At 37.3% G+C, this 27,954-nt stretch overlaps 1 protein-coding gene and 2 pseudogenes across 6 annotated transcripts in view; 2 read left to right on the forward strand and 1 right to left on the reverse strand.

Moving 5' to 3' along the window:
* Positions 1–27,954, forward strand: part of LEKR1 (leucine, glutamate and lysine rich 1) — a 219,317-nt gene that overhangs the window by 151,310 nt on the left and 40,053 nt on the right. For all 6 annotated transcript variants that reach the window (XM_055110616.2, XM_003830645.3, XM_063602993.1 and 3 more), the window contains exons 7-9: positions 6,998–7,079; positions 20,474–20,551; positions 20,895–21,098. In XM_055110616.2, coding sequence (XP_054966591.1) covers positions 6,998–7,079; positions 20,474–20,551; positions 20,895–21,098 — 364 coding nt within the window. The remainder of the gene's footprint in view (positions 1–6,997; positions 7,080–20,473; positions 20,552–20,894; positions 21,099–27,954) is intronic.
* On the forward strand, positions 4,687–5,628 carry LOC106634626 (Krueppel-like factor 3; annotated as a pseudogene).
* On the reverse strand, positions 15,931–17,024 carry LOC100986311 (death domain-containing protein CRADD-like; annotated as a pseudogene).

Consider the following 27,954-nt stretch of genomic DNA (forward strand, 5'->3'; position numbering starts at 1 on the left):
GAGTTCGTGTCCTTTGTAGGTACATGGATGAAGCTGGAAACCATCATTCTCAGCAAACTATCACAAGGACAAAAAACCAAACACCGCATCTTCTCACTTATAGGTGGGAATTGAACAATGAGAATACATGGACACAGGAAGGGGAACATCACACACATGGGGGCCTGTTGTGGGGTCGGAGGAGCGGGGAGGGATAGCATTAGGAGATATACCTAATGTTAAATGACGAGTTAATGGGTGCAGCACACCAACATGGCACATGTATACACATGTAACTAACCTGCACGTTGTGCACATGTACCCTAAAACTTAAAGTATAATAAAAATAAATAAATAGTGAAAAAATAAAACAGATTTTAGTTTAAATGAGTTATTAATTTGTTATTTAAAAGATTAATTTATCATTCACCGAGGCCAAATGAGACACTTGATTGTAATTTATATAAGGACAAATATATCTTAATGATATTTGTACACTGAATCTAAGCAGATAAAATAATATATTTTAATAATAAAATAATTTAAATAAACTTAATTTAAATAATTTAAACAGTGAGTAAAATAATTTAAAATAGTGAAAAATAAAATAATTTAAAATAGTGAAAAAATAAGACAGGTGTTAGTTTAAATGAGTTATTAATTTGTTATTTAAAAGATTAATTTATCATTCACCCAGGCCAAATGAGGCACTTGTTATTTATATAAGGACAAATAAATATATCTTAATGATATTTGTACACTGAATCTAACTAGTGTGAAACCTAGCTACAAATAGAGTAGGTGTTTAATAAGTGTCTATTGAAATAAAATAACAAATAAGAAAGTTACGTTTTAATGCCAAGACACATACCAGATAATATCAATGAAAACTGCAGAACTATTTTTTGTTTCATGTACTGTATTTTAATCTTAGGCACTTAATTCTAAACATATTTGCTGGCACTCTTATTTCTAAAGTCTGCGAAGTTTTATTCATTCTTTCAATGATTATTTTTTAATCAACTTCCATGTCTCAAGCACTATGACTATAACAGATAAGGTTCCTGTTCTCATGAAACTTACATTCTAGTAAGTTTACATTGAAATGATTCAATGAGTGTAAAGCACTTAGGGTATAGTACCTGGTACATAGTAAGTATTCCACATTTATTAGCTATGATGATGATGATGGAAGACACCCATATATAGATGCTATTCGAAGCCATGAAACTAGATGAAATTATCTTGGGAGATAATGCAGCTGGAGAAAAGGGCTAGGGGCTGAGCTCCTTGTGCTTCCCAGCATTTAGAGTGAATCTAAGATTAAGAATAATCAATAGAACCTGAGAAGATAGCCAGAATGTTGCCAAGAGAGAGAAAATAACTGGGTCACATGCTGCGTAATATTTGAATTCGATAAGAACAGAGAATTAAATTTTGAAATTGCCAATATAGACCATCATTCATCACCTTGAAAACAGCTGTTTCTGTGGAGGAGTGAAAAAGAAAGCTCAATTGGAATGGATAGAAAAGAGACTGAGGAAAAGGCAAATCATAAAAGGAGAGTCATGAATGGCCAAGAAGTATAAGGTGAGGTGCTCAGCTCCAAAAGGAAGCAGAGAACTGCAAGTTAAACCAAAGACACTACTTTGTATTCTTCATATTGGCAAAAATTAGAAAAATAGCTGTTTCTAATGAATATTAGCTGCTTCTAATGAATGTTATAAAGCAGGAGCCTTTATTCAGTGAAGTAGGAATGTAAGCTAGTGCCTCCATTTTGGGAACCATTTGGCAGTATTTATGTGTATTCCTATGATCTCATACTTAATACCTAATACCGCCCTGGAGACATACTGCAGACAAATTGTCCTATAAGTACACAACAAGATGGGTAAAAAACTTTCATTGCAGGATTATTTATGGTGACAAGGTTTCAGGTAACCTAGGTTCTATCACTATGGTACTGGATAAGTAAAATGTGGTATGTGCACATGATGAAATATTATATATCAGTCAGAGCAGAGTGAATCATATCTACATGTAGCTACATGGATAGGTCTCAAAAAACATAATATTGACTAAAAAGAATAAGAGTCAAAATGAGACTTGTAGTTTAACTTGATTTGTGTAATTTTTAAAACACCTTCAAAACGAATAATTTTTTCACATGTTAAGATGCAGGTTAGAAGGTATACATTAAATTCACAAGCATAAATGCTCTCTAGAATGGATCATTCCCAAATGAAAATGAACATCTCAGTTTCACCCATATTAAAAACGAAACAAAACTGACAACCCTCCTTGCTACCATATTCACGTCCAGCTGCAATTCAGTTTTTCTGCTCCCTATTCATGGAATCAAAGGGGGTGTCTTTAATTGCTGTTTCAAACATTATCTCCTCCCCACTACCCTCCAAAAAGCTTTCTTGCCCTTTTTTGTTTGTTTTCTTTTGTACCTTGGGCACATAGAACAGAGTTGATTAGACTCTGTAGTACAAAACATGCTATCATCCTTGACCCGTGCCAGCAACGCCCCCCTCTAATTAATATACCTATAAATTTTTCTAACAGAAAAATAGAATAATACAACATGTGTGTGTTCCCATCATCCATAGTTAACAAGTTTTAACATTTTGCCATAGTTGCACTATAGATTGTTAAAGAAGAAAAAGACAATTAACACTTCCATTTTTACTCCTCCCCATACAAAGATAGCTACTGGTGACACCAGGTCCAAGTGCAAAAACAGCATATCCTCAAGGTGAGAAGTGATGAGATTCAGGGCAGAAGTGGAAGAGTAGCCTTCATGCCACCACCAATGATAATAGCTAACATGTGCGTGTTACTCCCAATGTGCCTGCAACTATTCCCCTTCTTTACATACATTAAGTAATTTAATTATCAGAACAGTCCTGTATGATAGTGACTATTTTACAGATAATGAAACTGGAGTTAACAGTTAACAGGAAGCAGAGCCAGGATTTGAAATTAGGCAGTCTGGCACTCTAAAGAGCTCATGCATGACACCTTTAAACTATCCTGTCACAGACAAGTGTTGAGTTCTTGTTTTTCCTTGTCTTCAATTACCTATACAATAAAAAAGTACAGCCTTCTATTTTACATTAAAAAAAAGATTTCCCTGATCTCTGGGTGCCAGTTCATCTGCCTGCTTGTTCTTCCATTATGCTACTTTAACCTGGAATCATTTTCCTCCACATAGCACTTTGAACCAGATTTTTAAATGTTTTGCGTTTTCTTTATCCAGTAAGTTTTAAGCTTGAAATAACTTTCCACTATCTAGGTTTTAGTTACTGTTTTCTCAAACATTATACTAACTTAATATGCCCTCCAAGTGACTATGAAGTTTTATATCAGCCTATAAAATAGCTAATTATGAATACCTTTTATATTTGTAGTTTCTAGAAACCTGTAGGGATAGCAGGATTCTCTTAAATGACTGATTATCCCAAATCTGATGCCTGTGTAATGCTATCCAGCAAACAGCTGGCTTCATATGAAGAGAGGTTAAGAACTCTTTCTGTCTCGTTCATTTAAAATCATTTACTTCTTATTTAATATCTGCAAAGAACACAGTCACATCATAGTAGAATTTGCTGTTGTAAATTTTTGATTGTTTCCATGGGTTCTGCCTTACATCTGCATGGTGTTTAAAGCCAATGCTTCCTTTATTTTTGTAGGCATTTAGGGCCTTGTGCCTCATAATCCAATGTCATGCTGAGTGACAGAAAATTAAAGTCGAATTTCTTTAACTATAGAGAAGGACTGGGCAGAACAATAATACACTTATTTAACAACTCCTTGCCTCAGAAACTGAAGGAGCTGTTTTGTGCAGGTGGCTTAATCTCTCTGCAGCTTATCCTAATGGTGTTTCTTTATTTATTAAGGACAGGAACTGGGCACTCTGCTTCTAAAAACAAAAGGACCAGACTAGTCTACCAGAACCTATAGTGAACTAGTAGGATGTTTATATTTCATTCAGAAGAGCAAAGCTTTGAATTAGCTGCCATTTTTACTGTCTATTATTCTACTAATTCTCAGGTAATTGAGAATTAACTGCATAAAATTACATATCAAGTACCAGTTCTTTGAAGTTCATTTTAAGATAAGTCTTCCTTTTAATTTATAGCTGCATTTAGAAGTAATAACATAAAATTTATCATATGGGCTCAGACCTATGCTTCATCTAGTTTAGGATCATATCCTGACAAAAGCACCAGGGGCCATTTAATAGTAGGGTGTGAACGTTCTCTCTGATGAAATATTCTCATGGAATCAGTCACAGTAACACCATAATTTTATTAATATTTTTATTAACTATAATATATATTTAAGCTTTCTAAAACTAAAATCTAAACCACCTTTTGGAGTTAGAAATTCTACCAGTTTACTGCATATTTCATTGTTAAGTAATTCTTTTCATTTGTCTTAAGTATACCTCTTTAAGGATTCTGGGAATATGGTAACAGATTTGTAGCCACACTTACCACACTCTTATGGACAATATCATATTCTCTTGCAGCTTTTATATTTCAAGAGTTTATATTTCAAGTGTGAGAGATATAAGAACTTTAGGATCAGGCAGACCTGAGTTTGAATTATAGGATCTAACTAGCTGAGTGACCTTGATAAGTTAATTACTCTAATCCTTAGAGTTTTCTTGGTAGTTGTGACTATACATGAAATTATATGAAATCAATAAAACCTAACAAGTATGGGTCATCTACTCTACACCATTACCTAATAAGTTTTTTCAGACCCGGGAAGGCTTATTGCATGGAATACAGATGGAGCCAGTGGACCTCACAGTAAACAAGTGGAGTTCACCCGTTTGGCTGGGAATTCTTCCTCTCTGAAGTTCCCATCCTTGAACTGGAGAGCCTCTCCAGAGCTGAGCATGCCTTCTTCTAGCCCATGATGAAAAATACTCACTCTCTTCTCTGGGCATGCAGCCCTTTGGCGTGCCACTCTCCATGCCACCAGTGATGGCAGCTGCCTTCTCCTGGCACAGAATACGGAGCCTAGGGATCCTGCCTGGTGGTGGTATGGTCTGTCCCCTTTATGTACATGAGTTACCTCCAGCAGCCTCTCATTGTTTCCTTGTTGGAGGAAATGGAGAATTCAAATAGTAGCATGCAAGTACCTGTAATTGAATCATATAAGAAGCCTATACCATAGGAAAAAAAATTGAACCTGTGATCAAACAACAGAGGACAGATTATTATCCTGAAGAAATGTCACCCCCCCCTTAATGAACTCAGTGCCCACCCCTTGCAACAAGCATTGTTGCAAGAGAATCTCCCTTAGGTCATAGTGCAGCCTGGGAAGAGACCTTTACTGATGAAATCGGTGGATAACTCAAAGGAAGCAGAGGATACACAGATGTGATTATGACATATGCAACAAAGTATACACTAAAAGTTTCCACGTGAAATCATACAGAAGAACACACACAGGAGATAAACCCTACAAATGTACATGGGATGGATACATATGGAAGTTTGCTCTGTCTGATAAATAAGACATTTCTGAAAACATACTGGAGTCAAATCTTTTTGGTGCCTGGACTGTAACCACAGCTTCTGTTCTGACCATCTTGCCTTCTACAGGAAACGCCACATGCTAGTCTGAATGCCTTTGTCTCCCACCTCAACATGACTCCCTACTCACCTGGCTCTTTCTCTATACTCCCACCATTATCTATCACACTTTTTACATGTACATTTTAATTTTGATTCAGCTGGTCTGATCCTCTGAATTTATATCATGCAAAACTTCCATATGGTCAGTAGCAGGTACTCTCTAATCCTCCCTCTCCTTACCATGGGTGACTTAAAAAATGAGAACTTTTTTTAGAGATGCTAAGCAAACTATTCTTAGAGATAGATAAAGTTAATGTAATAAGAACAAGAAAACATGTAAACTAAGAAACAAAAATTAATGTATGTAAAAGCACTGGATAAACAAAGGTTTATACAAATGTCTGGTAAATGCTAATTAAAACATTTGTTTAGAGTGAATTTATTTTCTAATTTAAGGAACTAACTCTTTGTAAAATAAAGTTAAGAATGCCGATTTATATAGTTTTATGTATTTATATGGATGCATAAAGATTTTAAAGTTTACTATTAAAATATGTCACTGAAACACCTGAACAGATGGAACATAGAAATTTTACAACTCCAGTGTTTTGAACATTTTTTTTCTGGAGACACCAACCAGTCTATCAGTTTGTTTTCCATTATAACTTATTCTCAAAAAGCGTACCAGCAAGGGCTGTCACTGGGACTGGGGTTCAGATCACAGTTTCCACACACAGGACAATGGAAGGACTTAGATAATTCAAGCCATTTGTTCTTTCTGCTATGGTTTCAGTTCTGCATTCACACACTTGTTAGACAGGGCTGCTTGAATAATAATCCTCAAATACTGCTTACATTCTCCAGTTAAAGACTCTATGGAAGCCAGTTTCCTGCTTGTATTCTCTTGGTTTTGAAAGTCACTAAAATGCCTTTTAGATGCTACCCAGAGTTAACACGTTCTTTACTATGAGCCTGGAACATGATTTGTCTGTTTTAGTTCTAGCAGGAAGACTCAGCCATGCTTCACAGTTCCAGACCACAAAAGTGAGCTCAGGCAATCATGTGTTTTAGAAACAAGACACGTGATCAGAAATTCTTATGTTTGTCAGCTACATACATTTCCTTTGAAAACATTAGTAAAATTTAGCCTATTAGCTGTTTGAAAATCAGCATGGTTGTGGGGGCAGAAAGAGGCCAACAAATTGGGCCTGTCAAAACCCATTAAGTCTGTGGGGTGTTAGGATAGGGAGGGCTGAGTAGGCAATGATAAGTTGCATATGGACACACAGGCAAAGTGGAATAAGCAGCTGCCTTATTCTTCAGGAGCTGACTAGCAACAAAAGAATATGGTTTACTCTATGAAAATATCTGGACACTTAAAATGTACTAATCAGATGAAATACATTGTGTCATTTCAGATTTACAATGTCTAGTAGAGGCACTTGGATTAAAACTTCAGAAGGCAGTGACAGAGATGGACAACTATAAAGAAATGCTTATGTAAGATGGAGAATATTAAACAACTTATAAGATAACAGTGCTCTGTAGATGTGTTACAAAATGGCAAGAATTAGGAAGAAATGACAAGAATTATAAAGACCCTGGTGTGTTCTCTGTGATTCTTTTGGCAGTGATTTACTGGTGTGGGTAATAGTTTACTGCTGCTTTTCTTGCCCACTTTACTGGCCTAGATTATATATTGAAGAACCTTTAAATATTTTTAAATACATGGAGGATTTCTTTCTCTCAATAAGAAACTTACTTATCCATATATTAAAGCTTTCCCTGATAGTTCAAATGCAGTAACTTAATGTGAAATAGTCTTTGAACTTTTTTCTTATCTTTGTTTCTTTATTATCTCTCCACAAGAAACAATATTGAACTTGTATCTCAAAATTACTAATTTTAGCTTCAAAGAGAGAGTTGAGTAGCTTTGAAATGCTGAAGTACTTATGCTTGATATAAGTGAGAAAGAAATATTGGAAAACACGTGATAAGAAAATGATGTAAAATCAAGAACACTATTTCTTTTAAAAATTAATTTTCAGCCTGGGCAACACGGAGAAACTTTGTCTCCACAAAAAAATACAAAAATTATCCATGCGTGTTGGCACACACCTGTAGTCCCAGCTACTCGGGAGGCTGAACTGGGAAGATCACCAAAGCCTAGAAAGTTGAGGCTACAGTGAACCATGATCATGCCACTACACTCCAGCCTGGGCAACAGAGTGAGACCCTGTCTCAAAATGAATAAATAAGTAAAAATTACTTTTATTTCAGAAATTTCAAAAATTATAGCATAAACATAGTATATCTATAAGTATAATACTAAAATAGTATATATATAATCTTTGAAAAGTAAGTAGATTCTTTTACTTTATGATATATATGATTTTCAGTTCCTATATTTTAGGAGGATGAACCTCATAAAAACATAAATATTTAGAATGCTTAGCAACCAAATATTTGTGTTGACCATGAACTACTCCTAAAATCAATGTGTTTAATAAAATACTGAACACAAGAAGGAACAAATACCAAAAATACCCTATCAAATTAATGTATACTTGGATTATTTGTAACAAAATAGTTTGTTTCTGAAAAGGAAAATAAAATATTCATACTTTATAACACTGTGGTTAATAGTACAGTAAGTATAGTAGTTCAAGTGTCTGTGTAGATGGCTGGGGTTGAAGGAATTGGTGGACGGGGGTCCTTAGAAGACCCCCTAGGCCCAGGAAGTAACTTTTTGGGAGATTTTTTTAAATCATGAAAAGAAACAAGGTGATGGTTGCTAGAAAAAAAAAAATCGTTGTTGCTGTCCCTCTAATAACATCAAGGAGGGGTTTGGCCATGTGGATATCTCTTGTGGAAAGCAGTCTAGTCAGGCCCCAGCTACTGTGTGATGATTGCTTCTTGGAGCTCAAGAAGTGAAGAGGGCACAGTCTAGGCATAGGGAGGTGGTGTTAGCACACAACTAAGCTAAGAGGGAATTTGTGGGCATACCAAGACTTAGCATATAAAGTGGAGTCTTAGAAAGTTAGGAAAGAAGCTTAACATAGAAATGAGCATAGTGAAGAAAAGGAATAAACTTACTGGTAGTGACATGAATTGATATTTTACAGAATAAGTTGGCACAGAATTCTTTGTATATTCATGTTCTGCATAATGACATTTTGGTCAGTGACAGACCATGTATACAAAGATGGTCCTATAAGATTATAATACCGTATATTTACTGTACCTTTTCTATGGTCAGATATGTTTAGATATGCAAATACTTACCATTGTGTTACAATTACCTACACTATTCAATACATTAGCATTCTGTATAGGTTTGTAGCCTAGGAAAAATAGGCTAAATCATATAGCCTACGTGTGTATAGGTTATTCCATCTTGGTTTGTGTACACTCAAGGATGTTCACACAATGACAAAATTGCGTAATGACACATTTCTTGGAATGTACCCCTGTTGTAAAGCAATGAATGACTGTGCATGGAGCCTGCCCATTTAATATTAACACATGCTTTGTGATATTTTTGTTTATTATAATTTTAACATAATTTGTGCTGAGAAATGGTGAGAGTCAGGGTAGATTGGAGATGCAGGGAGAAATACACCACTAAAGTCCATCAAAGTAATTATCTGTAGGAAGTTACTGTATAATTGCAGAAATGCTGATGATGTTTTATCAGTTTATAAAACTAATGTTTCCTACATGTACAAGACCTTCTTAACAATTAAAAAATGGACATGATGCCCATTTTTAGAAATGCGAATTAGGAAAGATAGAGCCACTTAAATGGCTCCAAGTGCTGGAGACCTTTCTCTATGCTACCTGTCTCTAGCTCTTCCATCTATACTCTATCTACTCTCCTTTACTGCTAGGATTAAGTTGAGGAGTGTGGGCATTTAGGATCAAAGCCTGGGAATGCTAAAGCCTCAGGTTGCTCAGAGGTCAGGAGGTGAGGCTAGAGTCAAATGTGTGGCTTCGCCATTTTTGTAATGATAAGTTTGAAGTCAAAACAATTCATTCAAAAAATTTGATATATTAATACAATTTGTTAGTAAACTCAAGATTTCCTGTGCACACTCAAACCTCTTTGGACTTCCAGGAATTGGAATATGCTATGAAATCAGGTTTCTTCCATTTTTAATCCTCATTCTTTGTGGAGGCTGGGAATAGGAATGTTTGTCACCTGTAAGTTAATTCTTTGTGTTGTTTAAAGATTTTTAAATATTTGGATATAAGTTTTGTGAATTTTGACAATAAGAGGAAGAAGCAATTTATAAATGGGTGAAACTGGGGTTCTTTTTCCAAGATTTTTAAGAAAATATTTTCCAAGGTTTAAAAGAACGTTGTTATGTATTTAAAAATAGAGATTTTATCAGAATGCTTTGGGCTACAAGTAACAGAGGTAGGATAATGTCAGTTTTAGTTGATAAGAGTCTCAGCAATATCCCCAAGGATCTTGATGTTCTTTCTGTCTCCATCCTGCTGCCCTCAGCACTGGCTTCAACCCAAAGCTAAGTCAGGTCCCTATAATCGCAAGATGGCTGCAGTTCCTCCACTCTAGAGGCCTCATTTGGATATGGTGCCTGCAGGCAGGAAGGGACTGGTTTTCTAGTGTCTTTTTAGAAGTGAGAAAAAAGAATTATCAGATGCCACCAAACAGCATTCTCCTTATATTTCCTTGTCTAGAACCCTTTACATATCCTCTCCTAAGTGAACCACTGGCAAGGGGAACAGGGCTGCTACAATTACCTTAGACCAAGCAAGATTTATCCTTAGAACAAATAATAATTGGAACTCTGATGGGCAGGAAATAAGCTGTAGTGAATGTTCAGCAGGTAACCAGTAGTGTTTGCTAAAGAGGTAGAGCATTAATGATGCTCTGAGAGCTTGATGAAATTTTCTACAAATTTTATTTTTAAGTACTATAATATCTAGATTAATTAAGGGAACACCTCCCTGAAATAATGAAAAATATGAAGACTATAAAATCTAGTTCTATTGCTTTTAAACATATATGGATATAAAATATACTTTTATTACTTTCATATATATATGAATATGTGTGTGTGTGTGTGTAGATAGATAGATAGATAGATAGATAGATAGATAGATAGATAGATAGATAGATAGATGGAAGAGCTAGAGACAGGTAGCATATAGAAAGGTCTCCAGCACCTGAAGCCATTTAAGTGGCTCTATCTTTCCTAATTCACATTTCTAAAAAATGGGCATTATGCCCATTTTTTAATTTTTAAGAAGGTCTTGTATGTGTAGGAAACATCAGTTTTGTAAACTGATAAAACATCATCAGCATTTCTGCAATTATACAGTAACTTCCAGGATAAAGATAGATAAATAAGCCTTAAAAGAAAGACTGTCATTTATGGTGAGAAATTTCTAGGAATTCCTGAAAGGTAATACATAGAAAGGATAGTAGAAAGGGTAAACTCTACTGAGGAATAACCCAGGTGAAGAGCAATTGAGTGGTGATACTGGTGGGCATGGGATAGACAGGACCTTCCTCGGAATTAATTAAAACACAGAGAAGGGAGTGAGACCTGGTGAATCATTGAAATAGTGGTTGTCACACTCCAATCTACATAAGAATCATGGGTAGCTTGCTAAAATTCTATATTACAGTATGGCCTCTCCCACAGACTCAGCCTCAGGACCAGATTTCTGGGCTCCTTTTCCACAGATAATCTGGTTCTATATTTATGTCTGGGGTGGCTCCAAGCAATCACATTTTTAATGCACTCCCCACATGATACTGATTCAGGTGGTCCAGTGAAACCCACTCTGAGGAATTACATATGGGCCATTTAAGCCAGCTGGCCCCTCATCAATACTCTACAATCAATCAGCCCTGTGTGAAGCAGCATTTGCAGAAGCATCTATACTCAGACTAACACAATGAGTATGTGGACTAGAGTCAAACAGCCTGGCAGCTACTGAATCCCAGGAGAGACCAGGGTCCCCACAGCCCAAGACAAACCTCCAGTGCCCCCACCAGGTAGCATACCCTGCCCCTTCATTACACCTCTAAAAACAATCAGGGCAAAAATAAACAGCAAAGCAGACAAGCAAACGGAAGATCTTAAGTCTGAGGATTCAACACAACCAAAGATTACTAGGTATGTGAAGAAACACCTCCCCCCAAGTCCCCCCAAAAAGTGGCTATGAATTCACACAGAAAATCCTTAACACCCTAGAAAATTGTTAAATAGCAAACAGATATTAGAATAAGTATAATTGATATCCCCCAAAGTATGTCCAGGATTGTAACCATAAAAGAACAGACAGTTATGGCAGGCTATTAGGAATTCGGGAGATTAGAAATATCAGAAAAATGATCCCATTCATGCTAAAAATGAATACCAATGCATATACACATGCATATGGATTTAAATACATTGAATAAATGATAGGATTACAAGTTACCTCTAGAAATGAAAGTGTGGGCTGTGTGGAAATTCTTATCTCACTCTATTATATATTGCTTGAATGCTTTACACTATGGATATATTTATTTTCATGTATGTGATAAGAACAAAATTCACTTAAAATGATTTATAATCTGTCACTAAGAATATGTCTAAGTGATTATGTAAAATATGTTTTCTGGCCAGGCGCGGTGCCTCATGCCTGTAATCTCAACACTTTGGGAGGCTGAGGCGGGTGGATCACCTGAGGTCAGGAGTTCGAGACCAGCCTGACCAATATGGTGAAACCTCGCCTTTACTAAAAATACAAAAATTAGCCAGGCATGGTGGCAGGTGCCTGTGGTCCCAGTTACTCGGGAGGCTGAGACAGGAGAATTGCTTGAACCCGGGAGGCAGAGGTTGCAGTGAGCCAAGATTGCGACACTGCACTCCAGCCTGGGTGACAGAGCGAGACTCGGTCTCAAAAAAAATTTAAAAAAAAATGTTTTCTAATTTAAGAACCTCTGTAATGTACTTACACTTTAATTCCTTTTTTTTTCTAAGCAAGCTAACACAGGACTTACATTTTAATTTCATTAACAGTCACCTACTGCTCATTTAACTAATAATTTGAACAATAGTAAACTTTTGACCATCACAAAGTACTAATTTTTAAAGCTCTTACTTGGCCTTTCAACAGCATCTGACAGTTGACCAATCTGTTCTTGGGACAGTCTCTATTATTGAGATATAAATATCAGCATCCTCCTGATTTTCCTCTCACCTTCCTGTTCATTCATGAAAATTTCTTCCTGGCAAGCAGAAGGTGGCCTGGTGGCATTCCAGTGTCAGTGTACAGATCCATTTTTCACATGGTCCTAACTTGAACAGGCTATGTTTATTTCATTTATTTATTCAATACAAAATGTTTACTGAGAGCCAGGACTATTGTGTGCAGGCACTAGATATTGGAGTAACAAGATTGGCACATTTCCATAGAGTTACTTTTCAGACAATGCTAAGTGCCGCAAAAATATAAAATAGGCATAATAGAATGTGAGTAGTGGAGAGGGGTGGTATACTTTTGACAGAGTGGTCAGAATGGCATCCCTGAGTAGATGATCTTTAAGTTAAGATATGAATAACAGAAAGGAGCTAGCCATGATTACATCTGGGAGGAAGGAGATCAAGACAAGACCCTACGTTTCTTGGAAATCAGTTTTACAAGTTCAAAAAACATGAAGGCCAGTTGTAGTGACAGAATAACGGCTCCCCAAAGAGTTTCATGTCCTAATCCCTGGAATCTGTATGTTCCCTTACATGGCAAAAGGGACTTTACAAATGCGATTAAGAATTTTGAGGCCAGGCATAGTGGCTCATACCTGTAATCCCAGCATTTTGGGAGACTGAGGCGAGGCAGGTGGATCCCTTTAGGCCAGGAGTATGACTTGGCCACCATGGTGAAACCCTGTCTCTATTAAAAAATACAAAAATTAGCTGGGTGTAATGGCACACACCTGTAATTCCAGCTACTCAGGAGGCTGAGGCACAAGAATCTCTTGAAACCTGGAGGCAGGGAGGCAGAGGCAGTAGTGAGGCAAGATCGCACCACTGCACTCCAGCCTGGGCAGCAAAGCGAGACTCTGTCAAAAAAAAAAAAAAAAAGAATTTTGAAATGGGGAAATTATCCTGGATTATGTGGGCAGGCCTAATGTAATCACGAGGATCCTTATAAGGGGAAGCAAGAGGGTCAAAGTCACAAAAGCAGATGTGAGGATGAAAACAGAGATTGCAGTGATGTGATTCGATGATGGAGGAAGGGGCCACAGGACAAGAAATACAGGTGGGCTCTAGAAGCTAGAACAGGTAAGGAAATGAATTCTCCCCTGGAGCCTTCAGAAGGAACACGACCTGGTGACGCCTTGATTTTAGGACTTCTGACCTCCAGAACGGTGAAATAATAAATTTGTATTGCTTTAAAACACTAAGCTTGTGGTCATTTGTTACAGCAGCAATAAGAAATTAAATTGACCAGTGTTTCCTAAAGAGTTTCTGAGGAGTTTGGATTTATAAGGAGAGCAATGGGAAGCTTGGGGAGAATTCTAAGAGAGTAATCTAATCTGTTTTTTAAAAGGTCACTGTGGTTGCTCCTTCAAGAATGGACTGGAGTAGGAGTAAAAGCAATATCAGGGAGTCTGGGTGGGAAGGCTGTGCATTCATGCAAGTGAGAAGTAATTATGGTTTAGCCTAAGACTGTAGCATGGAGATGGAGAGAAATATATGTCAGAGGTCAATCTGATTTACTGATAGAGAAAATGTGACTGGGGAGCAAGAAGACTGGAAATGAAACGAAAGAATAAAGACGGGCTTGATCCTTTTTGCATCAGGGTAGACAGTTGAGAGGCAGCAAAGTGCAGTGACTGAGAGCTCAGACTCCGGATCCAGACTGCTGGGGTTCAAATCCCAGCACTACAACTTAGTAGTTACGTCAACTTGGGCAAGTTTCTTTTCTCTTTCTCTTTGGTCTCAGTTCCCTAAACCGTAAAATGGGAATAAGGGCTTCTTCGAGGAGTGCACAAGATACATAATGTGTTACCTTTTACTATCATCGTTGTGTTTGTTTCATTTACTGAAGTGGGAAATTCTGTGAAAGAAGCAGATAAGGGAGTGGAGGAATCAAAAACAATGCTTTTGATTTGTTAGAGTTGAGATGCCTTTGAGACTGCACAGTGGAAATATCAAGGAGTTAGTTTAAGAATGGCTGTTCCATATAAGCGAATGGAGTGGCATATAGCATCACCTTTCAAAGTGGGGGGAAATAGCTAGCTATTGTATTGTATTGTATTGTATTGTATTGTATTGTATTGTATTGTATTGTATTGTATTGGCAGGAGCAGCAGGGACCTTTCTGAAGGTTTACTTGTAGCAATTGAAGAGAAAGGATTACCACTATTTGCTAAGAGTAAAAGAAGGAATGCAATGCTTAAAGAGATGTAGACATTCTTTCTATTCCATCCAATTTATCCATCCTAATGAAGGTGAAAATAACAATTGGGTAACGAAGGTAGACCATAAAAAGACTGGCTTAACTGGTGTGGGGCAGGGGAAGGAACCATGCTGAGGGGACTTCCTAGGATGATAGGTGGCTTTAAAAAAATGCAGCCCAAATTTATTATCTACATAGTAAAATAACCACTAAAAGGAGTTCTTCTGTTCCTGCTTCTAGATTTGGGAAAGTGTACATAACAGTCTGAACATACAGTGAAAGTTGTGGTAGGGCTGCTGAATCTCAAAGGCATTTGTAAAAGAAACATTTTTGTTTGATTTCAAAGCAAATGTGTAAAACTTGGAAACTACAAGGATATACAAAAAAGTCATAGTTATATTTTGATATATTCTTCTAGTCCATTTTCCTTTTTTAAGTAATTTACATTTTATTTTCTTATCATGAATAATAAAGTCCACATTTCAGTTCCCAGGCAATATAAAAGTGAATGTTTTACATATAAGACACCTACATGTAATGTGATAACATGGGGCTTTGGGGTTTTTTGTTTTTTGAGGTTTTGTGAGCCACTATGATTTACTAGACTATTTTAATTAGTCTAGTAAATCATCTATTTTAATTAGTCTAGTAGGCCATCACACAATTTAAAGCTGTGCAATCATAACAAGGCAATCTTCAAGCAATTAAAAACAACGAATTGTTGAACCAACCTGGGAGATCTACTGAGTAATCTGGCCTTTCAGGTAATGTCAAGTGGAAACGCTGTTTTCTCTTTCCATCTGAGGATCATTAAAAAGAAAAAACAAACCTAAACTAAACCAAAAACCACCTGTTCTGACTGAAAGTCAGGATTCAGTCCATGTGACTTGGAGACATGCTCTTCAGCTGGTTGGCAGAGGCACTTTCACTCCAACATGTGCAGGAACACCAAGAGGTCTACCTCCATGCCTGCAGCCCATTGTGCAAGCTCTGGAAAGTTGCCTGCTTCTCAAAGCGCTGCCACCAACAGACAAAGGCCTCCACCACCTACAAGTGCACATTGTGGAGATGGTTGGCCTTACAGCAGTAGATATCTGTCTAGAACAGTACCAAAGACAGCACCATGGACTTCCACTTAGGGCCCAGCCTCTGGGTCGGCTGATTAATCTGCCAGTTTGTTGGGGAGCTGATGATGTGCGAGGGGATCCCAGTCATCGTGTCACCTGCAGGCAGCTGAGTCATGGCTTTTTCCCTTGCTTTCTCCAGCTTCTCCCTTACCCACGAAAATTCCTGTAGCGAATCTAGGAAAGTATCAAATGCTTTAGGACCCCTGGAAAGTAGGCTATGCAGCAGCAGCATTGTTTTCTTGAGGCGTGTGGCTTGATCTTTAATTTCTTGGACATGGTTTCCTGTCAAGATTCCTTCCTGGTAAAGGTACTGAAGAACCAGTCCCTCCACCAATGCCTCTGCACCCAGCTGCAGGCAAAGTAAGCAAAGCACTTGTTTGTCTCTGGCCTCCATTTCTCAGTCTACAATGATGTATCTTTGATGTATCTTTGAGGGGGAGGGAACTCTAGTCCATTTTTCTAAGTAGTTTGCATTTTTAACATAATTGGGAATATACTTTATGCACTGTTTTGGGTTGTTTTTGTTTTTGTTTTTTTGAGATGGAGTCTCGCACTGTCACCCAGGCTGGAGTGCAATGGTGCGATCTCGGCTCATTGCAACCTCCGCCTCCCGGGTTGACTCGATTCTCCTGCCTCAGCCTCCCGAGTAGCTGAGATTACAGGTGCACACCACCACACCCGGCTAACTTTTTGTATTTTTAGTAGAGACAGGGTTTCACTATGTTGGCCATGTTTGTCTTGAACTCTGACTTCATGATCCACCCGCCTTGGCTCCCAAAGTGCTGGGATTACAGATGTGAGCCACCGTGCCCAGCCACTTTATCTACTGTTTTGCGAACTTTTTGCTTAGTGATATATCCTGGACGTTTTTCCTTGTCATTACTTTATACATTTATGGAAAATTATTAAATGGGTACATAATATTCCAATCTATGGATGAACCATAACTTATTAACATCTTGTTTTTAGAATGTCAAGTTTTTTATTTGTATAAGTAAGGCACTTGGAAAATTCACGTAGCTAAGTCTATTCACACACAGTTATTTCTTTAGTGTAATTTTTGCTAGAATCAAACTTGAATATTTTTAAGGCTTTTAATGCATAATAACTCACTGTCCTCCAGTAAGCCTATACAGATATGTAATCTCAACAGTGTTTATAAATACTCATTTCTCTGCTTCCTGGACAATAGTGGGTATTATAACTTTTAAAATTGATAAAATTTGTACCCCTGCATTTCTAGCTCCTTGTATTCTTTTCTTTGTGACTCACCTGAGCCTTTGCCCATTTTTCTAACTGTATGTTAATATTTTTCTATTTCTTCTTTTCTAATGTTTTATTTGGAAATAACTTCAAACTTACAAAAAGTTGTAAAAATAATAATAGTTCAAAGAGCACCCAGATAGTCTTTACCCATTTTCACCTAGTGTTAACATTTTAACTCATTTGCTTTCTCTCTCTCTCTCCCTCTTTACGCTCCTTCTCTTCCTCCCTCTCCCTCTCTCTCTGCACACACACAGACAGAAAGACACACACACACACAAATTTTTTTCCTGAACCGTTTTGAGGATAAGTTACATGCAACATAGCCCTTTACCTCTAGATACTTCAGCCAGCCTAATCAATGTCATAAATTTACATACAATACTTTAATCTACCATCCATATTTCAATTTTGTCAGTTGACCTAATGATATCTTTTATAACATTTTGTCTTCTAGTACAGGATCCAATCTGGAGTTCATCTACTCAGATATCTCTTTAGCCTCCTTTAATCTAGAATATTTCCACATTTTGTCTTTGTCTTTTAATGACACTGAATTTTTTAAGAATGCAGAACCCCTCACACTTTTTAAAAATAAAAAATTCTTCATTTTTATTGGTCTGATGATTCCTCTCTATTAGATTAAGGATATGTATTCTTAGCCAGAAAACCACATAGGGGGTGATGTGTCCTCAGGGCATCACATCTGGAGGCACATGATAACAATTTGACCCCAACTGATGATGTTAATTTTGATCACCTGATCAAGATGTTGCTCAATTTTTTTGCATAATTACTGGGGGGTTTGTTCTCTTTCGATTAATAAGAAGTCTAGAAGAGACACTTTAAATGCATGTAAATATACTGCTTTTCACCAAAATTTATCCTTAGATATAGCATCCATTAGTGATTTTTGCCTGATCTCAGTTTTACTATAGCGATTGCTAAATGATGACTTTTTAAAATTCCAGATCATCCTCCCCATTTACTAGTTAGGCCTTACCATTCTACTGTAAGCAAGATCCTACCTTCGTCTATTTATTTATTGTACAGACTCATCAATTCCTTTCTTTTAATGGCTTATAATTTATTACTGTACTGAATTATTTTGGTGCTCAGATTGTTCTAGGCTTAGTAAGTAGAAGCCCCTTCAAACTGGCTCTTCTGAAATTAGAATATTATGTCATCATCTTTTGTAAACACTTTCTTACTTTCTGGCATCACAAAATATTTCAGATATACTTACTTTGCCCCAGCCTTGAAATCAGTTATTTCTATGAGTAGTCCTGGTTCCTCTAATAGGGAATGGTGATAGAAGCCCAGATCTGGGTTCTGAATCTGCTCATGTGCTACTTGATTGTAGTGATGGCTTCATGGGAATATACATATGTCAAACGTATCAAATTATACACTTTAAAGATGTGCAGTGTATTATATGTCAATACAATACCTTAATAGAGACATTTTTACAAAAATAGGGCAGTGGCAGAGAACATTTATAATGGCTTTAAAATAAAAGCAAAATTAAAATATAGTGTTGAGAGATAAAACTTAGGTAATAAAGCCCTAAGGAAAATCAGTGATTACAATATTATTCATGAGAATGGTTACTTTTAGGGAGCGGGGAGTTGGCTATGATTGGAACCAGGGACAAAAAGGACTTCTAGAGTAGCTGGTAAGGTTTTATTTTTTAACCTGGATGGTAATCACCAGAGTATTCTTCTTATAATAATTCATTATATTATATAATTGTTTTATGCTCTTTTCTGTATCTTACAATTTTGTTATATTTTATAATAAAAAGATTTAAAAATAAATGAATATTGTGTATGTTCATGATGATTTTTACATTATTACTAGAAATTAAAGTCATTCTGCAAGGAGGGCATTGATAATCTTACATATTTCATTGTGTAATTTACAAGCTATTTTGAGATATTTTCAGATTATGATTTAATGAGTTAATGAATAGTCTGAATACATTTAAATTGGATATTAAAATTTTAATATATTAACCTTTTGAGTATTGTTACAAAACCCAATCATATAAGATCAAGGCAAAGTTTTCTTTCAGTTTTAGATCTTTCATTTGGTTCTTTTTAATGGTTTTTATTTGCCTGCTGAGATTTCTCATCTTTTTATTAATTAGAATAGATTTTCCTTTATGTCTTTGAGCAAAGTGAATAATTGCTTCTTCAAAAATCTTTGTCTGCTCATTTCAATATCTGGGTCATCTCAGAGTCAGTTCCTATTAACTGTCTTTCTCTTTAGAATGAGTAACACTTTTCTGAATACTTTTTTACTATGTTCTGGACATTGTGAACATTATGTTATAGAGAGTCTGGATTCTGCTATATTTCTCCAAAAAATATTGTTGTCGTTGTTATTGTTGAGAGTGGTGAAGTGGTGTTGCTTCACCTCAAATGGCAATCTCTGTCCAGGATAACAGCTCAATCTCAGTTCAGTTCTTTTTCTTTAACTAGGCTGCTTGGAATCTGCTTAATACATGTGTAGTTTAGGGGCAGAATTTATGTGGAGTATTTGGGACTCTCTTTCTCCGGCTCTCGCCTCTTCAGCATCCTTTCTTTACTTTCTAACAGCTGTGGTTGCCCCAAATACCATGGCCTCTGGTTCTATGGGCCAGAAAGACTGAAGATTTCTCTAAGAGTTTTCGTTCCCCTGCAGGGTGCTGACTGGGGGCTGCCCTCAGGCTTAAAATTATTTTTAATAGCCCAACCCCATGCTGTCACCTCATTCCAAGTGTCAACTTTCCTCCAGAATCTCCCTGCTTTTAGTCACTTTCCAATACCTTCACATAGGTATTTTGGGTTTTGGTTTTGTTTATCTGTTTTTGTTTTTTAGTGTTGTGCAGATTTTATACTTTTTATTTACATGCAAATCAGTCTGACAGAAGCTTTGTTGGCCAGTATAGAAGTAAACTGAATGTTTATTTCTTTAAACAAATAATAATATGAAGATGTTAAGAAATTTCTTCTATTGATGAGTAAAATAATGCTACAGAAAAACATATACTTTATTTTGAAATAATATATTTTAACTTCTTTTGTATTATTTTAGGAATAAATCTAATGAAGCTGATGACTGTCAAAGAGAACTTAAAAAACTGAAGTTTGAATCCATTATTTCTGAGTCACAGTATGCATTACCAATTTTTAAATTTATATTTTTAATAATTGAACTTAAAACTGTATTTAAGTAACATTTTATTTAAAAGGCACTTATCATTTTTTATTTTCTTATTGTTTACATATAAAATACCTAATTCAAGCTTATATTATCTTGCAGTTGGTTATTGCTGTTGCCACTGCCTAGATGGGAAAATATTAACATTATAGAACCATTCTTTTTTTAAAATTTTTAATGTTTTAAAGTTACAGTTATAATCTATAATTTCAAATGAGCTCTTGATACATCTTTGGTAAATATAAAATGTAGTATATAATGTATGTTGGTGGGTGTTTTTCCTATTTCTTTTTAGGCATACTATGCTGCTTAAGGAAAAAGAACACTCTTTAATGACTTGTCAACAGATATATAAAGCATTACAGGAAGAGCTGACTGTGAAAGAAAAGCAAGAAGAAGACATAAAGAGAAGAATTAACCTTGCAGAAAATGAACTGGAGATAACCAAAACTCTTCTGAATCAGACAAGGGAAGAGGTTTTAACACTGAAAAATGAAAGGTGCAGTAAACAATAATTTCTTACAAAAACATTTTATGTTTAAGTTAGTATTCCATATATATTTGCAACATCAGTGTCTGACATATTATAACAATAGTGAAATCACAGGACTAAAGATATATTTCTCCTACAAGGTCATTGCATCCCACCACCTCATTTTACAAGTGATTAGACTGAAGCTCCAGTTGGTTACATGACTTGGTAAAGTTGCAGTTGGTGAAAGTAGGAATGAAGCCCAAGTTGCATTTGGTGTCAAATTCTTATTGAAAAAAAAAAAATCAGAGCACGTGTGATACTTGTACTACTAAATTTCACCTGGGTCAGTGATTGGTAGATTCTATCATTTTTCCAACAGAAAACATCTTTTTATATCACTTTTTCCTTCTATTGGCTCCTACTTTTCTTCTCTCCTCCTTGTCTGTCAGCACATCTTGTTGGAGGATATGGCACAAGCAAAGATACCTCCTTAGGTGGTATCGAGGATACTAAGAAGTACATTGGTCCAGGCTTCCAAGATACTTTTGTTTAGTTAATTTGTGTTTAACCTTATCTGTAATTAATATTTCAACCTTACTTTCTTTCTTTTTGTTTTCATTTGCCTGCTATGCCTTTGCTCATTCTTTCTGAATCCTTTTGTTTTAAATGCATATCTGATATATAGCACAAATCTTAGGGTTTTTTTGTTTCATTGATTTAAAAATCTGGGCTTCTTTAAGAGATTATTTCATTTACATTTACTGATATAATTATTATATTAACTAAGAACACAAGTTTCATAAGGGCAGGAATTTTTGTTTTGTATCATTTTCTGTGCACAGAAGGCACATGATAGGTTATTTGTTTTTCATTCTTCCTATCATTTTTATATTTTAGTTTATATTTTATTTTATGAATATAATTTAGAAGAGTTACAATCTTTTTTTTCTTTGAGTCCTCCTTTGCAAACCTGTTTGCTGAGTCTGGGGGTGGGGACCAGGGTAGTGGGTAGCAGTTAGATTTTTTTGTCTCAGAACTCTTTCTTGCCAACACTGTTCCCTGGGCACCAAATCTGTTTCTACACCAGGCAAGCAGGAAGTCTGTGTAGTTCATAGGGAAACAAGGCTTATCTCTCGTCCGTCCTGGGATGATTTTATAATTACTTATATTTTATTGAATAAGATTAGCAACTGCAGAGCTGATATCCCCCCACCATTTACTCTTCGCCCTTCAACACCGAAAATGTACCCTCTACTTAACTGACTATTCCACCCCACCTCCTCTGCCATTTATTAGAAGCTGCAATTTTATAACAATGAAATGTATAAGAGCCAGGCTTATTAATAAAAAAAGGAATGATAGTTGAAAGATTCAGCATGTGTAAGCAGAGATAAAACCTATATATGCTAACGTATATAGTCAGAAAGATTAAAATCAGTTATGTATTCTATACAAAAGACACACATCATACATCTTTGAAAAGACACCATGGAATAAATAAAAATTTTCAAAGTATTTGCTTTAGAACTTTGGTTATCTGAGCAGTGCCTATATTACCCAGAATATCATATTTCCAATGGTGCCAGATTAATTAGGCTTAATTGTTTAGTCAGATTGAATGCTGTCTCCTTCACTGAAGTCATTGAGAAGAACCTGTCTTTGTCTAATTGTTTCTGGAACTCTTCTCCAAGGACTGGCTTAAGCACATGTTTTAGACTCTCGTCAGTATGACAGATCTTTATCCTTTAGGAATACACTGAATATTTGAAACAGTCTCAGATAGGTCCAGTGAAAATAAGTCCAGTGAATATGATGGGAAATCAACCTGGGAAATACTATTGGGGATCAAAAATAAAGTAAATTTTCCCCCTTTTTCTATGCTTAATAAATTATCTCTGACTGCAGTTTGAAGAAGGGAGTTTTATGAATGCTTTGAGGATTAGTAACCTCAGTAGAATATATATATAGCTTTCTTGGGGAATTGCTTTGAAATAGCATTCACTTGGATGTATATGTTTTGCCATGTTTTTAAAAAAATTATTATGACTATAATCTTACCCTCTAAATGTTGAATGAGAAGGACAGTTTCTATCAGCTTTCAGAGAATAGTGACATCACTGACCTAACTCCTATTCTTCTTCTTTTCCTTTCTTTTTTTTCTTGTATTATTGCCCTTGTACTTTCTTTATTCTCTCTGCTTTAGTCTATCCAGAATATACATTTACTTGGTAATTGGTGACACTAAGTTTACAGACATGATGTCTGTCACATAATAAAAATAAAAATGACAGACACGGTGGCTCACACCTGTAAGCCCAGCATTTTGGGAGGCCAAGGTAGGCAGATCACTTGAGGCCAGCAGTTTAAGACTAGCCTGGCCAAAATGGCGAAACCCCATCTCTACTAAAACTACCAAAATTAGCCGGGCGTGGGGGCTCATGCCTATAATCCCAGCTACTCAGGAGGCTGAGGCACAAGAATCACTTGAACCTGGGAGGCAAAGATTGAAGTCAGCTGAGATCATGCCATTGTCCAGCCTGGGCAACAGAGTGAGACTCTGTCTCAAAATAAATAAATAAATAAATTTTAAAAAAATGTCCTTGTAGACCAGTAGGTTATCATGTGATCACAGGGTTACTCCTAAACATAAGCATTGCCTTCTTCTTTTTTCTAGGCTACTTTCAGATTTTGTCTGCCTTGTCCTCTAACTGCCCAGAGCCTGCCACACATATCCACTCAATAAATATTTGTTGCATGAGTGAATGAATGAATGGATCACTTTGGGTAATTCAGTCAGTCTGTCAATTATTTGTTGGGCATTTATTATATGCCAGGTACTATGTACCCTGGGTACATAGTACATAGCTTATATTTTAAGGGTAGAGACAAACAGTAAAACAAAAAAATAGAGAACTGACTAGAATAATTATAAATTGTGATAATGGATATGAAGTAGTAGAAATTGATAGAAGAGGTGCCTGCTTTGGCTAGGGTGGTCATAAAAGTGACTTCGAAGATGATACTCTGCCCATTTCCTAAAGGAAGACAAGTGGAAGTTACCAGGCCAAGAGCCAGGGAGGAACTTTACAAGCAAAAGACAAGTTGGTGAGTTCTGGGAAAGGACAGCAGGGTAGCGTGGCTAGTGGCATAGTAAGTGTGAGTGATGCAGGCAGGGTCACATCATGCAGGGCCTTGCAGGCCTTTGGGAGTCTGGGTGCTGTTTTCAGTGCAATGAAGAGAAACCATTGAAGGTATTTAAGCAGAAGAGTGACACTGTAGAAAAATCATTCTGAGTGCTGGACGGAGAAGGTATTGGCAATGGGAGCAAGTCAGGACATTTACTGTTTTGATAAAGGATTTTATAGGTAGTGAAGCCTAAGAGATATGAGAAATATGAGAATCTCCAGCTCCTACACCCTGTCAGTTTCTGTTGGGTTAAGTGTCTATGTCAAGTGGGTAGTAGTAAAATAGCCATGGCTTACTCCATGGTGAGCCTAAGGGTTAAAAAGATCTTCTCATTTGGGCATGGTGGTTCATGCCTGTGATTCCAGCACTCTGGGAGGCCGAGGTGGATGGATCATCTAAGGTCAGTGGTTCGCGAACAGCCTGGCCAACATAGTGAAACCCCGTCTCTTCTAAAAATACAAAAATTAGCTGAGTGTGGTGGCAGGTGCCTGTAATCCCAGCTACTTGGGAGGCTGAGGCAGGAGAATCGTCTGAACCTGGGAGGCGGAGGTTGCAGTGAGCTGAGACTGCACCATTGCACTCCAGCCTGGGCAACAAGAGCAAAACTTCATTTAAAAAAACAAAAAAGATATTCTGAAGAACAAATGGCCTTCAGAAGCTTTTGACATTACTGTCCTAACTTGTCTTGAAATGGTGGTCTTTTGGCTCCAGGGCAACCTGTTATTCGGTCTCTTTTCTAGCTCTGTTTTGGTTCTTTCCCCTTCCCTCCTGTGATCACCTGATTGCAGACATTCCTTAAAATTCACAATTGAACTTGACTTTCCTCTTTCCACTTTTTTCCTTCAGTAAACTGACCCTGTCTCAGCTTAGCAAGTTTGCTCTTGAAGCTTTGATTTGAAGCACCAATGGGACTTTTAAATAAGAAATTTCCTTAAGCAGTTGGAGGTGTGAACATCCCTCCAAAAGAAGCAGCTGGGCTCAGGAAACACTTTTAATATAGAGATGCTTGATAATACCCTAGGAGATTCTGGTTCAGTAGGTCTGGGTAGGGCCTAGGAATCTGCCACTTGGCAAAGTACCAAACCACTGCTGTGGAAGTATTACAACCAACCAGGCTACCAGATGTGCTCACCAAAGGCCAGAGCCCCATTCACTCCCACTGACTTTGTGTGCTTTCATAAATCCAAGCAGTATCAGATACACACCAACCTTCCTCCCTGACCCCTCAGGAGAGCAGAGCCCTTGCTGAGGTCACAAATTGTGCAGTTTAGAGGCTGTGTATTTCAGAAGAGAAGAAAACGATGTAAAAAGCCAGAGGTGACCCTAGAAAAAAACTAGCAGAACTTCTGAATTTGGAGAAATAAGGGAATTAGTAACTAGCAAATCGTTCATTGATTAGTACAAATCTATTTATTTGGGCATTGCTTTCTTCCCCACACCCAGCTGAGGAAGTGAAAGGTAGGGAAGAATCTTCAATGAAAGGAAAAGAAGTAGGTCTTCTCGAATCATGGGATTCTGCAGGTGAAGACAGTCTGGCCAGCTTGGTCACGGACACACTGGGACTGGTGAAAGGGGTTTCCTTTATGGATGGAGAGGGATGCAGCAAGGCATAAGGATGATGTCAGAGAAAAGTGTGGCCATTTTTAAAATTCTTGTAAAGACAGCCCTCAGCTCCCATCCTACTGGGACACAAGGTCTCGGTGGCCAAGGTCAGAACTCTGCCCAGAACTGTGAATGTGCAACACTCCTTCAGCCATATTGTGGGTTAAAAAGTGTCCTGTTGGCTGACGGGGGCACCTAATTCCATCCTTAGGGAAAACTATTTCTATAGTAAAATATGTCTTAAATTCTCTATAACAAATGTACAAATATATTTTATAAGGACATATGTGTTTAAGCTTGAAGACTGCCTACATATAGCACTTGGAGAAATTCGCTTACACCAGCATGTGGCCTACAACCATACAGCCAGAACACACACTGTTTATAATAGCTCTGATACCCTTTGCATTCTTAGATGCTGTATTATCTTTATCTTGGTAAACTCCAAGAAAAAATACAGAAAGAGATTTATTGTGATCAATTTGCCCATAACATGATGGGAACAATGAAGAATGTTGTTAGAGGAAAAGCTTAATCGTAATTAAAGTTAGGTGCAAGTTGCTTATGTGTAAATTATTCTGAGATATAAATAATATACATCTGCATCTGTTTGGCTCTGTATTAAGTATTAAGATACTTATGTATCTTAAATGCAGTTTACTAAATTGTCCCCATTTCCCCATAAAGCATAATTTTTAGGCTACAGGGAAGGGTTTTATCCACTTCCCTCACCCTCACCTGCATTACATTAACTTCTCTTTTGGCCTCTCCTCTCTCCTTCATCTTTTTCTTTTTAGTCAAAAGCTATGAACCCTCACTGATATGGTTTGGCTGTGTCCCCACCCAAATTTCATCTTGAATTGTAGTTCCCATAATCCCCACATGTCATGGGAGGGACCCAGTGGTGGTGATTGAATCATGGGGGCAGTTACTCCCATGCCGTTCTCGTGATAGTGAGTGAGTTCTCACGAGATCTGATGGTTTTATAAGGGGCTTTTCCCCCTTTGCCCGGCACTCACTCCATCCTGCCGCCCTGTGAAGAAGGTGTCTTTTTCTACTTTGCCTTACTCCATGATTGTAAGGTTCCTGAGGCCTCCCAAGCAATGCGGAACTGTGAGTCAATTAAACCTCTTTCCTTTATAAATTACCCAGTCTCGGGCAGTTCTTTATAGCAGCATGAGAACAGACACACAATACACTCACTTCAGAAAAGTATACACAAAACCCAGCACATTATTTCAAGAGGTTTGTAGTCTCCTGTTTTCAAATATATGGCAGGACCTCATGATTAAACGTACCTGCTTTCTCATTTTCTCTCTATCCCTCCTTCTGTCTCCTCTCTCCTCCCCTCCCTTTTTCTCCCCTCCCGTTTTCCTTTCTCTTTCTCAAGCTCTTTCACCTATCCGCAGGTTTCACAATGAGGAGCCCTCTAAGTGCTTCTGTAGACATTATCTTATCTTGCCTTCACGGCACCCTGTGCACAATGCCATGTACCATTTTGTGAGGCTCAGTGGAAGGGCTAAGGGGGACAGGAGGCCAGCCTGGGCTCTGCCATCATAGCTACTTGCCAGAGGAAGGGATTCACTTTTCTTGCATAAGTTTGCCATCTCTCCTTACCAAGCCCTGTGTCCATAGGTCTTCCCTCAGACCGAGGGAGCACTTTTTCTAATTCACCAACCCAGAAGAGAAGCCATTTCCAAATTTGCACAAGGGCACTGGTTAGCAGAGCTGTGGCCTGCCACACCTGCCTCACTGGTGAAGCAGGTGTCATTTTCCACATTTTGGAGATGAGGACATTAACGTTAATTTAACTGAGGCTAAATTTCTTGCTCAGGGTGACATCATTGGCAAAGACAGAAATCAAGCTCTGTTGGGTCTGACCTTATAACTCATGTTCTCTACTGTTTGCACAATTCCCTAAGTATTTGTCTTGAAGGGCTAAGTTTTGTCATCCTTTCTCAGTGTGACATCTTTCTGAACCATGTTGTAACACTGAGTCTTTAGGAGACTCACAGCCCTGCAGAAAGCAATGCTCTTTTTGTGTCCCTTCTCCTCTCCTCTCAATTTCTTGTTCACCCCCAACCCCCTCAGT

Source organism: Pan paniscus, chromosome 2 (assembly GCF_029289425.2).
Source record: "Pan paniscus chromosome 2, NHGRI_mPanPan1-v2.0_pri, whole genome shotgun sequence".
In the NCBI taxonomy this organism is placed as follows: domain Eukaryota; kingdom Metazoa; phylum Chordata; class Mammalia; order Primates; family Hominidae; genus Pan; species Pan paniscus.